Genomic DNA, 14,109 nt, shown 5'->3' on the forward strand with positions numbered 1-14,109 from the left:
AATTCTTTTCATTGTATTCAAGTCATATGTATTCAACTCAGCTGTATTCATGTCAAATGTATTCATCTATAGCTACTTTTACATTGTATTCATTTTATTGTATTTAAAAATCAGTGGTATTCAAACAACATGAATACAAAAAATATTGTATTCAACTTGTTGCATACAATTTTTTTTTAGTGAAGGCATCGAGTAATACACTAAAAATTGAATACATAAAAAAATAGATACACTAAAAATTAACAAAAACACTCAAAAAAACTGAATGCAAAACAATAAAATGAATACAATCTAAAAAATTAACCAAAAAACTCAAAAATAATGAATACAAATGCTCCGATGATCTCGACAGATCTGAGAAAAAGGGAGAGAGAGAGAGATCTGGACGGAGATACACTCAACAGAACAGGCAGAGAGACGAGCTGATTTAGCCGGAGCTAGGTTTCACCGGAGCTGGTTTGGACGGAGATGGCAATGGAGGGTAGGATCAGAGAAGGGGTGGTGATTTGAGAAGCAGTGGAGGGATGGTCGGGTTGGTGGTTTCGTGGTGGCTGGAGATGGAGTGCATGGTGGCAGATTTGGTGGGTGTTATCGGAGTTCTGCCGGCGGTGGTGGTTGTCGGTGTAGAAAAAGACGGCTTAGAGAGAGAGAGAGAGAGGTGATGGAGGAGAGAGAAAATGAAGGAAAATGGGAGGAGATTGTGAGAGAATAGAGAGAAAATAGTTTTTTTAATTCTAAATACAATATAATTTTACTATACTAGTTACCTTGTGTAATTGACATACAAGATTTAGCTATGAGATGTAGTTTGGGCAAAGTATAGCTACTAAATGTAAATAAGGCCTAATGTTCTCTACACTATGTAGATTTCCCCTTTTTTAACAAACACTAGATATCGAAGCACGTGCCAGCACGGGCCCAATATATATTCATAATTTTAATTTTATGCAAATTTAGAATTTATTTATTCCTCGGTGTCCATTTATATATGTGATACTTCAATTTATCTCAAAACACGCAGAAAGAAATTTTATTATTCCTCGTTACTTCCTCTGTGTCAATTTATATATGTGATAATATTTATTAATCAGTTTAAAAAAGAACGATATTTTTCTATATTTAGTACTCAATTCAATTCAACTTTACAATTGTATACGGTAAAAATCGGACATATGTTAGAACCGGTAAGACCAGAGATCGAAGGAAAAGAGGGAATATCGTCATCTGGTCCGGTTCCTCCATAGCCGAATTGATCGTGGCCGTTGGTCCGAACTGATTGTGGCCGTTGGTCCGGGAAATCGTGGCCGTTAGTCCGTTTTGGCCCGGTCTCTATGCCACCGATGGTTCGGGGACTCTTCCCGAGGGTTCATCACCGTTGATCCGGACAGCCATTTGCCCGTGTATCCGTTGGTCCGTTATGACCGTTGCTGAAGCGCATCGGTGGTGTCACATCATGGTCGGCTACCAACTATGCGTGTGTCAGACGGCGCCGTCAATCTAATCCCACCAAATCCGTGCAGAGCTGTCCTTGTTGATATTACTTTATTAGCTCACATCATATGAGACCCATGGAGGTCACACTATAAATAGAACACATCACTCTCCTTTGTAGGGGCTGGCTCCCTGGGATCATCAACATTTTTGTACTAGAAGATATATACAAATCTCTCTCTCAATATTAGATTTTGGTCCGGAATCATTGTGTTCATCTCTATTACTTGTTCAAACAAATAATATTTATATGTTAGTAGATGTATAAATCCGCAGTGGTCCTCTAAGCATCATCGTTTTCTTCACATCTTAACCATACGAATCTTGTATCCATCAAATATATCGAGATTCAAACACATATCCTATACCCGCGTATAAATTCAATTGATTTACCAAATTCGGGGTAAACAACAATGATTTGTAATAACATAAATATTTATAACTTGTTTTACATAACAAATTGCAAATGCTTTTTTCCTTTCATTTTCAAACTTTGTGCTCAATTAAATATCATCAAATAAATAAGGATGACTGGAGTGATATTTATAATCAAATATTGATAGCTGATAAATAGTACTTATTAACGTGGTAAAATATTATTAAGAACAACAACAATATCTATAATCAATCCAAATTATAATGTAGATATATACAAATCAATGTCTTAAGTTGATTACTCTAAGAAAACGTATTGTACTTGGTACTATGCTGATGAGTTTATAAGTTGAAACTTGAAAATGAATAAAGATGAAATAAATAGCTCATGTGGGGCCCTTGTTCAGAACATCCCAAGTCATTGCAAAGTAGCGCGTGGTATACATTATTCAAGTGGGGCCCACATTTAGTGAAGAGAAACAATAATGTGTCTAACACGGTTCCTAATTGAGCGCGTAAATTTTTTCCAAGTAGGGTCTACCTTTCCCCCTCAAAATAAGTCAGTACAAGGATACGAAATAAATAAGGAAAAGATAGCTTAGTTTTTTTGTCCAAAGGAGAAACAATACAGATACCAAAGCACTTAAGTACAACAGCTAGGAAGGGCATAAATTTGAAATCCCATAAATGACCCTATGTTGGCAAGCACACATGTGGACGGACTCGTGTGTGTCGACGATCCAGGGGTGTTAACCCATGCTCCTATAATAGTTAAGTTTAATTACCCTTTTCACTTATTTTATTGCTTATTCGTAGAAAAAAGTTAATCGATTAACATGGATTAAATGAGAAAGAATATTCTTGAACCTAACAAGTTTCGCTCGCATAACAATCGTGCTAAAATGTAACCAATCAATAAATAAAGCCATTTAATTAAGGGTGAAAATCATTTTGACCCCCTAACTTTGTTATAAAAATCAAACTCCCTCCTCAACTATGAACAATAGACATTCTCCCTCCTTTATTCTATGCAAGATATATTTTACCCTTGATATTTTCAATCCTCCGCCTATATAATACATTGAGAGGAGAGTTTAATTTTCAAAGCAAAATTAAGAGATAAAAATCATTTTCACCCTTTAATTAATCAAAGGGTGAAAATGATTAATTCGCTTCAAAATGTCTTGATTTAATAATTTTAATATAGCAGTTGGTAGGTCCCAATTCTGAAGGCCCCCTAAATCTCCGAGTGAGAGTCCAAAAGTACCCGTTTGAGAATGTCTTATTCATTTTTTTTTGGATAGGAACAAATTTTCACTTTACTTGAAAATCTGTATTTAATCACGAAAATTTCAAATCAACTTGAAGTTGTATTTCAAATTTTAAAAACAGCTTGTAACTTGTTGTAAAATTTACTTTTCACTTTTGAAGTTATATTTCAAATTTAAAAAGTACATTTAAGTATGAACATTATTCCAAATAGTCTTTTGAAAATATATAACCAAACACAATTTCATATTCAATTCTAACACTGTAATATCAAATAAAGTGAAAAATATTTGAAATACAAAAGAAAATTCTGGAAGAGGAAAGGAATTTTTAAACTCCTGAAATTTGATCGCTAATTTTTTTTTTTTAAATATTATAAGATGATACGTATTTGTCGGGGTGGAATAGAAGAAGTAGAGGACATGACTTCTGCTAAAACCTAGAAGTCACGCCAGTGTAAAGCAATGTTACAAACCTTAAATTCAATGACAAATTGACTCTGTCGGTGGTAGGTGCGTACCACTGCTATTGACTCTGCTTATGCATGAATTTGAACACATGATATATTTTTTAAAAAAAATGTATTCTCGCCATCTCAACTTATGTGATATTTTTTGAATTTTTTAAATAATTATTTTTTTACCATTAACTGTAGGATCGCACTTTGGGATGACGCTACAGAGGATCTTTTATAGGTTAATAACCCTGGCGATGGGTTTGTCCAACCTCAGAATAAGTCCAAAAACAGCCCTAAACGCCACCTCGGCTAAGCAGACATAACAACAGGACCACCGCTTGAATTTGAATAGTCCGCCTGGGTTATTCTCTGCCTGACCTCAACACTACCCGACCCTTTGCTAATTAAAACATTTTCACCATAATAAGTAGTAGTCTAGTGTGATATAGTTCAACACAAAATATATAGCCTATCATTTAGGCTAAAGATAATATAAGAATTGTTGAATAAAACAAAATAAAAGAAAAGAAAATTACCTAAGGGAGCTGTGTCGTAACCAGAGGAGAGAGAGATGTAGCAAACTTCAAAATTTTTATTTAGTGGATTTTTTACAAGAGAGAGAAGGCAGTGTATCCAAGCTTGTCTTTCCAATTACAAGTGATCCTTTTATAACGGATCCTAAAGGAAAATGACAAAATGAGGAGAAGATAAGGATGGCCGACAAGTTTGGCCAACAAAGAAAAAGAAAAAGCTATCTTTAATAAAGTAAAATTACAATAATTAAATAAAACAAACTACTTTGCTTTATTAAAAATATGCTTTTATAAAAGTTGATTTTTGTGGCGGGATCCACCTTATCACTTCATTTTAGTCTTGCCTTTGTCTTTTGCGATGCTGGAAGATTCTTCCTTTTGGCTGTTGAATTGTGTCAAAAATTATGAAAAGTCCACTGTATGATCAGGACTTTGAGATTCTCCAGCTAAAACATGGCTATCACCTGTTTCTTCATCTTCTTCCTCATTTACTTCATTGTCGGTGGTATGACCAACCGATGCCATAGATATGTCTGGGGAAATTTTAGAGATATCAACTCCAAGATTTTTAGATAAATCTTTTTTAAATTCCTCCATATAAAGAGCTATCATTTCTTCTTGGGATGTAATCCCTTTTTTCATCTAAATTCGGCGCGCAATATGCTGGAAAGGGCTAGGAACTTCCCTTTGTCTGGAATCGATCGAATCCCTATAACTAGCAATAGTAGTTTCGATCTGGTTTATTAACTCTTGTCCCTGAATGGTTCCATCATTTGATTTTTGGAGCAATTTTTTCCAGAACTTTGTATAAAAAATCCTGTGAAGACAAGGTATATTGTGCGGGGTATTACCCACTTCCACAGACCATTTCATTATCCATGGAATAGAGAACTCAATGAAGAAATACATATTAGCAATTCCTTCAAAGAAAATATTATTAGTTTCCAAGTCTATAATCTTGGGAGAAACTTCAACCCATTTAGTATATAAACTTTTGAATGGTTCTGGCAAAATCTTCATAGTTGGACCATAATTGATCCACCATTGGCAAAACCAATTTGGAATGCCCGGTTTATAAACATTGGCGCACACCTTGATGAACCATGAATGCTTTTTATTAGGATTTTCATATAAAAAGACTTTATTAAAAGCTTCAACATAATCCCAATAATTAAATTTAACCGAGACTTTTTATTCAGGATGGATATTATTTTTTTATTAGTTTTGACTGTGAATATGGACATAAACTTTTAAGTTTTTAAAATAAAATTTCTATATTTAAAAATTACGTAAAAATATTATAAATCACATGAATTGATAATTCAAAATACTTAAAAAGGCATAAGAAAAAATTATTTGACTTTTGAAATTCAAATGATACCACCATGTGGATAGAGTATATATTTAGGCTTTATTTGAATTTTTTACTATAAGGAAAAAAAGAAGAAGCAAGAAACATTTGCATTGAATGATTCAATTTTCTTTTATTTACACTGGATTATACTTCTTCCATTTCAGCATAAGTGGTGTTTTTATCTTTTTATTTTATTTTAAAATAAGTGGTGTCTTATCTAATCAATAAGGAATTAAATTTGTTCTTACATACAAAAAACTATAGATAATTCTTTTTTCAAGATCTTATTAAGGATAAGTAAATAAATATACTTTTTACTTTTAAGGAGTGAGTATTTTTCGTAAGAATGTGCCCAAGCTAAAAACACTAGCGTAACCCAAATCCCAAACCTTAAAATCTCATTATCGAATCTAGTGATTTCCCAGTTTTTTTTTCTTTTATTTTATTTTTTATAGGAGTAGGAAAAGAAAAAATGAGGGAGGGAACTACGAATTCAAACCCACATTAGATAAAAATTTAGGGAGCCAGCCAACTCAACTGTGCCAAATTCACATTTGGAGGATAAAAACATTTCCAACAAACTTTATGTAAGCATTCACCGTCCCATCCAGTTTCCTGTCTTCGTTCTAAGAGCACAGTTACTCAGTAGTAATGAATACAGAGTGAGCCATTACACAACATTTCCAAATTTGAATACCAAAGATTCATTGTCTTTTTCCGTCCATCATAGCTAGATCTGATGATTTCTATTTGATGTACACACTGTGAAAATTTCTTGAAGAAGAAGAAGAAGGGTTATCAGTTGTGAAGTGTGAGGATGCTAATCTACGGCCCCTTAACACCTGGTCAGGTTAGCCAATCTTTTTCCTTCTTCTAACCCCCATTTTTTGCTTCGTTCAATAAAATTCGCATTTTGATCCGTTTCCTTAGTTGGTTTTTGTATTGGCAGTATGACTGGGGTTTGTGCTCAATGCCTTTTCATTTTGATTGTGTTTGCTTTAGTTGAATTTTGTAGTTACGAGGGTGGCTATGTTTTGTGTTCAGTGCCCTTTCTGTTTGGTAGTTAAAACATGCTTACTTGCTACTAAACAAGGTCTTGATTTTGCCTTGTATCAAGTTCAAACATTTGCTCCTCATTTTGCAAATTGGTTATGCAGTTACAACTGTGGGTGTTCTTTTGCTGAATGCTTTCTGCTTAGCAGTTGAAAAGTGTTTACTTTCCATACTTCAATTCTCTGATTGTTTTTAGAGTCTGGCTTGGTTCAAACATCAGTTTCATGTTATCTAATTCTTGTTGTGATTTTGTTAATTAAAATGCGACGTGTTTTTGTTAAATGCTTTTATGTTACTTGTTGAGACATGTTTGTTCACTCTATTACAACTTGCATTGTTTAAATGAACTTCAGATTTTGAGTGGAATTGTTTACTAAGCAGCATTTGTTTAATAGCTTCCCACTTGTTCGATAAGATGGTGCTTGATTCTTTTAAGGGTTTACTCCCACTCCACATCATCGTAGGACTTTTGGGTAAGTGGCATTTTAGATGTTCTATGTGTGAGTCCTTTGCGATTACATTTTGAAATTGGTAGTGGAAGCAAGCATTGGCGGATCTAGGATTTTCATTCAAGGTGTTCGGAAAAAAGAAGAAGCTAAATATACACTGTAATTTTTTGCTGAGGGTGTTCAAAAGTTAATATATGTACATAAATATAGAAAATTTACCCTATATATACACTGTAATTTTTTGCCGAGGGTGTTTGGGTGAACACCCTCACTTACACGTGAATCCGCCCCTGGAAGCAAGCTTATGTTCATTTGATTGGATCTTCCATTGGTTGTATTGAAGTTCAAAGTTTGATGGGACTTTTGAGCTTCAAGTCTTGTTCTGTCTTCTTTGTTTCAAATTTCATAGGATTGTCGTAGAATTTTGTAGTTAGAAGGTGGTTTACATGATTTTTGCCTTGTGATCAAGTGTTTGTACTTCAAGGCTTCGATGAGTTGATTTTGGACGATGGATGATTGATATATAAAAATGTAACTTTCCTCTAAATGAATTACAGGTGTCATTTTTTCTTGGAATTGTGCCGGTATGTGCTGCTTGGTTATATTCAGAATATTTGGAGTACAAGAAAAATTCAGCATCCAAAGTGTAAGCTGATTAAAGCTCTTCAGATCTGTATTTTTGGCAGCAAAATTGTTGGATGCATGTCTAAAGCAATTTATGTAAATTTTCTTGACTATATGATAGCTCTTTATTAATTCCCATTTAAAGAAATACGCTCCTTATTATTGTTGTTGTTGTTATATTACTATTACTTTTGTTATTCTTGTTGATGCTTTCTTGAAAAAATATACAACATTGGGGAGCATTCCTCATTTGTGTGCTTTTGTCTCTCTAGAAAGAGGATAATTTTAATATCAGATCAGATATGATGGTAAATAAGTGTCATAAGCAGTGAGAATAATAATATTTCAGCTCTTTGATATCTTAATATGATACTGTTACTTTCTTGGTCCGCGGTAATATTCATTCGTCTTCTTGTTCATATTTCCCTATCTTATGCTCCGAGTATTAGTGAGTTAAGGTGGCGGGAATTTCATGAATATATGGCCTTTTTTTTTTTTTTAAAATTAGTAGTGTATATTCTTACTGTACCTCAAATCTGTGATGCACGTCTTGATTAAGCGAGGGCTTTCATCTTCAATCTAATTTAAAGCTGGAGAATTCCTCTCACATATTGCAGTAGGCATTCTGATATCAATTTGGTTGAGTTGGGAAATGAAGCAGTCAAGGAAGATGATAGAGCTGTTCTATTGGAAGGAGGTGGTCCTCAATCAACATCGCCTAGAATCAGAAGTTCATCTGTGACATCTCAGATTACTAGGTTTGAAACTCTATGTTTGCTTTAATCAGATAATATCAGTTCCTTGAACTCACGTAAGGTAAATACCTCAGGTTTTTCTTGATGGACGAAAATTTCTTACTTGAAAATCGATTAACTCTGAGAGCAATGTAAGTGGACTTCCATGATTTCAAGACTTAAGTTCCTGAAGACTATGGCTCAGCTTGTTGTTTCTCATCTCCCCTCTTTATCTACAGATCCGAGTTTGGTGCCCTTATGACTTACTTTTACCTATCTGACCGTACAAATCTATTTGGTGAATCGAAGAAGGTACAGTAAACCTTTTCCTTATCTTTGTGTTTTCTCCATGGGCCATTGACATTGTATCGTTAACCAAAGAAATTCTGGGAGTTTCTTTTTGGAGTAAAAGCATGAGGACAAATTTTAACTGTGCAGCATATGCACAATTAACTAACATATCAGAGATAGATGCAGCTTCATTTCTTTCTTTTCTTTTTGTCTGTCGCTACTCTTTGTTTCTTCTTTTTCTGTTTTCTCGTTTGCTACAGTTTGACTTTTTAGGCCAAGTCTTTTTCAGTATTAGGATGGAAAAGATGATGTTTTTGTCCTGAATGCTGTTACAGCACTGGAGCACCCTGTGATTGTGCTTACAATAATAATTTTATGTAAAACTAAGTTGGCCCATGTTGTGTGCTATACCTGGATGGAGCATCTCTATATCCTTTGGCAATGTGGAGGCACATATTCAAGGGTTACCGATGCATTCCTTCAAAATAAAGAAGCAAGAACAACTGATCAAGCATCCTAAACTCTATTGTGTATTTTCTTTATTAGTTCAAGATCATTTGCAACTTTGGATAAATTTTAAGGTTCTAGTCGTTAATGTTATCATTTATGTGCAGGAAGCTGGTTGTATGTACTCTTCTGGTTCTAACCAGCTTTTGTTGCTTCTTTTGATTGTCTTTGCAGAGCTACAATCGTGATCTTTTCCTCTTCCTCTACTTCCTTCTCATCATAGTCTCAGCAATCACTTCTTTTACGATCCACCGTGATAAGTCACCTTTCTCCGGAAAATCCATAATGTATTTGAATAGGCATCAAACTGAAGAATGGAAAGGATGGATGCAGGTAACTCAGCTCTTGGCATGATTCACTAGCTGATAATCTATGATTTCTTTTCTCCTAACTTTTTCCTGCATATGTTGGCAAAATCTGACTTTATGTGGTAACGTTGTCTTTCATGTATTGTTATGAGTTATGAATCTCCTAATGATACTAGTATGACATTGGGAATTATTGAATAATAGTAAATGGCTATACACAATCACAAAACTTGGACATGCTTTCCCCTGTGAGTATGTGACCCCCCACAAAAAAAGGAGAAAAAAAAAAAATAGGATACTGCTGTAGGCACTAGGAGAGTATAGGATGTTCGAGCATGAATAAAATGCTTCTCCCAGGGGGGTCTTTTTGAGTAAGGAAACAAAGAGGACCATCTGTAGTATTTATGACGGCATAACTTATCATCAGAAAAAAAATTATGGCACAACTTAAAGGTCAAGGTTTTATACCAAGTGCCATTGCATCTTGGAAATGCATCTTGTACCACTTTGACTACCAGGCAGTATCTTTTGGATAACTTCGAGTCAGTGAGAGTATTCCTTCTCATAAACATCTGTCGGTTTCTACAAGTTTCAGTTGCATGCACCATAAACTTCTGGGTTCTCACAATTTTATTTCTTGTAACAGGTATTATTTTTAATGTATCACTACTTTGCTGCCACAGAATTTTACAATGCTATACGAGTTTTTATAGCTGGGTATGTATGGATGACTGGATTTGGAAACTTCTCTTACTACTACATCCGCAAGGATTTCAGCATTGCAAGATTCACTCAGGTATTATCTGCCTCTGGACTTTGCAGATCTTTTGTATTGGATTTTCTTTAATTGACAGTGCTTCTGAAAGATGTAGTCTTTGATGGACAGATGATGTGGAGGCTTAATTTCTTGGTATTCTTTAGCTGCGTTGTCCTTAACAACAATTACATGCTATACTATATATGCCCCATGCACACTCTTTTCACTTTGATGGTTTACGGGGCCCTTGGTATATTCAACAAATACAATGAAAACGGAACAGTTATTGCCGTTAAATTCATTGCCTGCTTCTTGGTTGTTATTCTGATGTGGGAAGTTCCAGGAGTCTTTGAAGTGGTTTGGAGCCCATTTACTTTCTTCCTTGGTTGGTACCTTGAATTTGTTTTCTTCTTCCTTCTTTGTCACGGCTTATTAGTAACGCCTGTGTGTATGTATATATTTTAGGATATGCTGATCCAGATCCTTCAAAACCAAAGCAGTCTCTCTTGCATGAGTGGCAATTCCGTTCAGGTCTTGATCGTTACGTATGGATAATTGGGATGATATATGCATATTATCATCCAACTGTAAGTTCCTATTCAGAGTTTTCAACTTTTACCTGTCAGTCAGTCCTCTTATGAACTTTTGCAACTCTCAGAGCAGAGCAGAGCAGAGCAGAGCAGATGATGTTGTCATTTATCCTTTTCTGAAATTTCAGCTCCTTTCCTTAACAATTTTAGTTCATAAATGGTTCAAGTTTCATCTATCAGGTAGAGAGATGGATGGAGAAACTTGAGGAAACCGAAGTGAAGCGTAGGATATCAATTAAAGCAGCTGTTGCCATAGTGTCACTCACGGTACCTCCTCTCTTTTGCCACTTGTCTGAATTTTCGAACTTCTCTCCCTTGTTTACATATTATACAAATGTCAGATGGGATATCTTTGGTATGAGCATATATACAAGCTTCCGAAGATCACATATAACAAATATCATCCATATACATCTTGGATACCGATAACGTATGTCTTTTTCCCCCCTACTTGATTGCTCAGTTATTTTGAGAGTTTGTTCTTTCACTAGTGAATAATGTGTTGCGGGTTCCTTTCTAATGTAGATTTTGGTGTTCTTATCTAACAGTGTCTACATATCCTTGCGGAATGTTACCCAATATTTTCGTAGCTACACGTTAACCCTTTTTGCGTAAGTAAATTTGCATTAGAAGGTTTCTTTTACAGTTTATTTTTCATATGTTAGACAGTGAATTCATGAGAAATGTATAAGTAGATATTGGATTTTGGTTTGTTACTTGAAGACTGACTGCTCATTGCTTTGTTGACCTGTAGATGGCTTGGGAAGATCACTTTGGAGACCTATATATCCCAAATCCATATATGGTTAAGGTATGAAAGATGAATTAAAGGTTGATTTGTTTCTTGCTCAGCCGTTACACGGTTTTTAAGATACTATGCTTCTCTAGTTCTTATTGATTTATGATACTACTTTTTTACCCTTCCCCTGATCTGCATATCTAAGCATAAGACCATTTGAATGTTATCACAAGACTGATGTTAGTTTCACCTTTGGCTGTTTTTTATGTGATGTTCCTCAAGCTATGATCTTATTTTGTAATTGACTGTGCGCTCGTAATGAAAAAGATATTATTATAGGTAAATGTGTTACCTTGGGATGCTGGAGTTGGCTTAATGTTTTGGCATAGTGACCACTAATTACAAAGTGATTCTATGGAAACAAAGAAATCTTAGTACTACTTTTTCTGTTAGAAAAAAAAGATGAATTGTGGATATGAACAAATGTGTGTACATAACATAGAGGTCAATAAATGCAGATCTGGTGTGCCAGATGGACAGCCTAAAAAGTTGCTATGTTTGATCCCCGACTATCCATTGATGAACTTCATTCTTACCACTGCCATATACGTTGCAGTAAGTAGATTAATTTCTTGTTCATTGCCTTTCTTGAGGAGAACACATGAATGCACGAATCAGCTTCCTGTTTCTTTATGTATGTGCAGGTTTCTCACAGATTATTCGAATTGACAAACACTTTGAAATCCACATTTATTCCGATGAAAGATGATAAACGTCTTGGCTACAACATAGTTGCAGCTTTAGTAGTATCAGGTCTTCTATATGTCTTGTCCTCTGTATTTCTAAGGGTACCTCAGATGCTGGTAAGTCATTCTCTGTGCTTTCCTATCCTCTTTCGTGTTTGCTTCATCTTTTGCACTTTTCAAGTTTCTATAAGAATGATCAGATATATTAAACAGAAAGCAAATGTGTGCTTATAGAATATTCCAAGTTGACATCTAGCAAGTGAAAAGTGGGAAATTTCTTTTTCTCATTTTTCTAAGTGATATAGGACTGTTTATATTTGTATAAAAAGAGTATATTTGTATAAAAAGAGTGAAGGATAACATAATCAATGACCATTTGTCGGAGCATATATACATAATGATATCATGTCCAAAAAGATGATTAAATCAGTTTTGCATGGGACATAACATGAAGAAATTAGTTAATAGACTCCGCAACTTTAACCATTTCGTAGTTTGAAAAAAAATCAATGTGTAATGAGCTTGTTTCTAATTTACAGGTGTAAAAGTGTATGTATATTAAATGAAGGCAGATACAGTTTGTGAGCCGGCTACAGCGGCTACATTTTCTTTTTACATGATTAAACAGAGAAGATAGATACCCAACTGGGTTATAGTTCTTAGTTTAGGATTCTGTCTATAAAGTCTGGCTCTTCAACTCAAATTTTCAATTGAGCAGTTTGTATTTTCCACATTTGCTTAGTCATGTTGTAATGTATACCTTTTAACTGAGGCGATGTCCCAGTTTACCTAACAATATTCAGTGGCGGAGCCAGGATTTTCATCTAGGGGGTTCAAAAATTCTAAAAGGTAAATAAACGAAGAAGTAATAAAATAATTTTAACTTTGAAAATACACTGTAATTTTTTGCCGAGGGGACATAAGCTGGCTCCGCCTCTGACAATATTGTTCTACCACAGTAGTTTATTTACAGTGAATTCACCATAGAAAGGAAAGTTTCATTTCATCCAATAAAAAGCTTGTATTTTGTGAAATCTATTCAAGTCTTGCAGAAATCAGTCGAGGCATCTCGCCTTTAGCTACTTCTCAGTCCATGCGTGCCACTAACTTTTTGTTGAAAATGAGCTTGCACAAGGTCTAATTTTAAATGAGCACAATTCCAAAGGATATAAAGAATTATAATGTGAGTTCCATATCAAATTAAAAGACATCGAGTAGTTTCCAGCGTCACAAACCATTTGTCCTTTGGACATTCCTACAAGGAGTTATGATCTTTTAACTAATAAAACTCATTGGTTATATTAACTTTTGTTGTGGTTATATCACATTGGCCTAGTGGAACTCATCGGGACATTAGTTAGGAAGTGTGTGATCTTTTAACTAATAAAACTCATTGGTTATATTAACTTTTGCTGTGGTTATATCATATTGGCCTAATGGAACTCATCGGGATGTTATTAAGGAAGTGTATTCTTCCACGTATAGCTTAACATACGCCTTGCATGCAAAAATTGTGAAGGGACTCTTCTTTGAGTCTAAATGCACCTTGGGTCAACATTATAACCTTAAATTTGTTTCCCGTGCTTGCTTAATCTTCCCAGGTCACTCTAGACTTTCACGGCTCATGACATTGCAGATGAGTCTCTTCCTGATTCATCACTCACTCACTTCCTTTGGTACTACTAGTTAGTCATCTCAACTAGTAACTTCATTTCCTTTTTCTCTTTATCTTTAGGTTATGTCGTATTTACCAGCTCGTACCATACTTAGCACTTGATAACTGCATTGAATTGGCTCTCTCGTCTTTGACTCTCTTGGTTTCTATTGTGTTC

At 34.8% G+C, this 14,109-nt stretch overlaps 1 protein-coding gene and 1 long non-coding RNA gene across 2 annotated transcripts; one reads left to right on the forward strand and one right to left on the reverse strand.

Moving 5' to 3' along the window:
* Positions 1-2,284: 2,284 nt before the first annotated feature.
* On the reverse strand, positions 2,285-4,338 carry LOC132626745 (uncharacterized). The gene is made up of 2 exons (XR_009577600.1): positions 4,129-4,338; positions 2,285-2,628 (listed from the first exon to the last, which is right to left on the reverse strand). It is a non-coding gene; the product is annotated as an uncharacterized LOC132626745 (long non-coding RNA).
* Positions 4,339-6,023: 1,685 nt separating this feature from the next.
* On the forward strand, positions 6,024-13,048 carry LOC132626746 (protein REDUCED WALL ACETYLATION 2). The gene is made up of 16 exons (XM_060341723.1): positions 6,024-6,329; positions 7,539-7,627; positions 8,223-8,363; positions 8,435-8,491; positions 8,579-8,651; positions 9,312-9,470; positions 10,092-10,241; positions 10,332-10,587; positions 10,668-10,789; positions 10,973-11,059; positions 11,134-11,222; positions 11,341-11,403; positions 11,547-11,603; positions 12,050-12,146; positions 12,236-12,394; positions 12,817-13,048. The coding sequence occupies exons 1-16, from the start codon at positions 6,297-6,299 to the stop codon at positions 12,820-12,822; spliced, it is 1,638 nt and encodes a 545-aa protein (XP_060197706.1). The 5' UTR covers positions 6,024-6,296; the 3' UTR covers positions 12,823-13,048.
* The last annotated feature ends 1,061 nt before the right edge of the window (positions 13,049-14,109 follow it).

This window comes from Lycium barbarum, chromosome 2 (genome assembly GCF_019175385.1).
Source record: "Lycium barbarum isolate Lr01 chromosome 2, ASM1917538v2, whole genome shotgun sequence".
Taxonomy (NCBI): Eukaryota; Viridiplantae; Streptophyta; class Magnoliopsida; order Solanales; family Solanaceae; genus Lycium; species Lycium barbarum.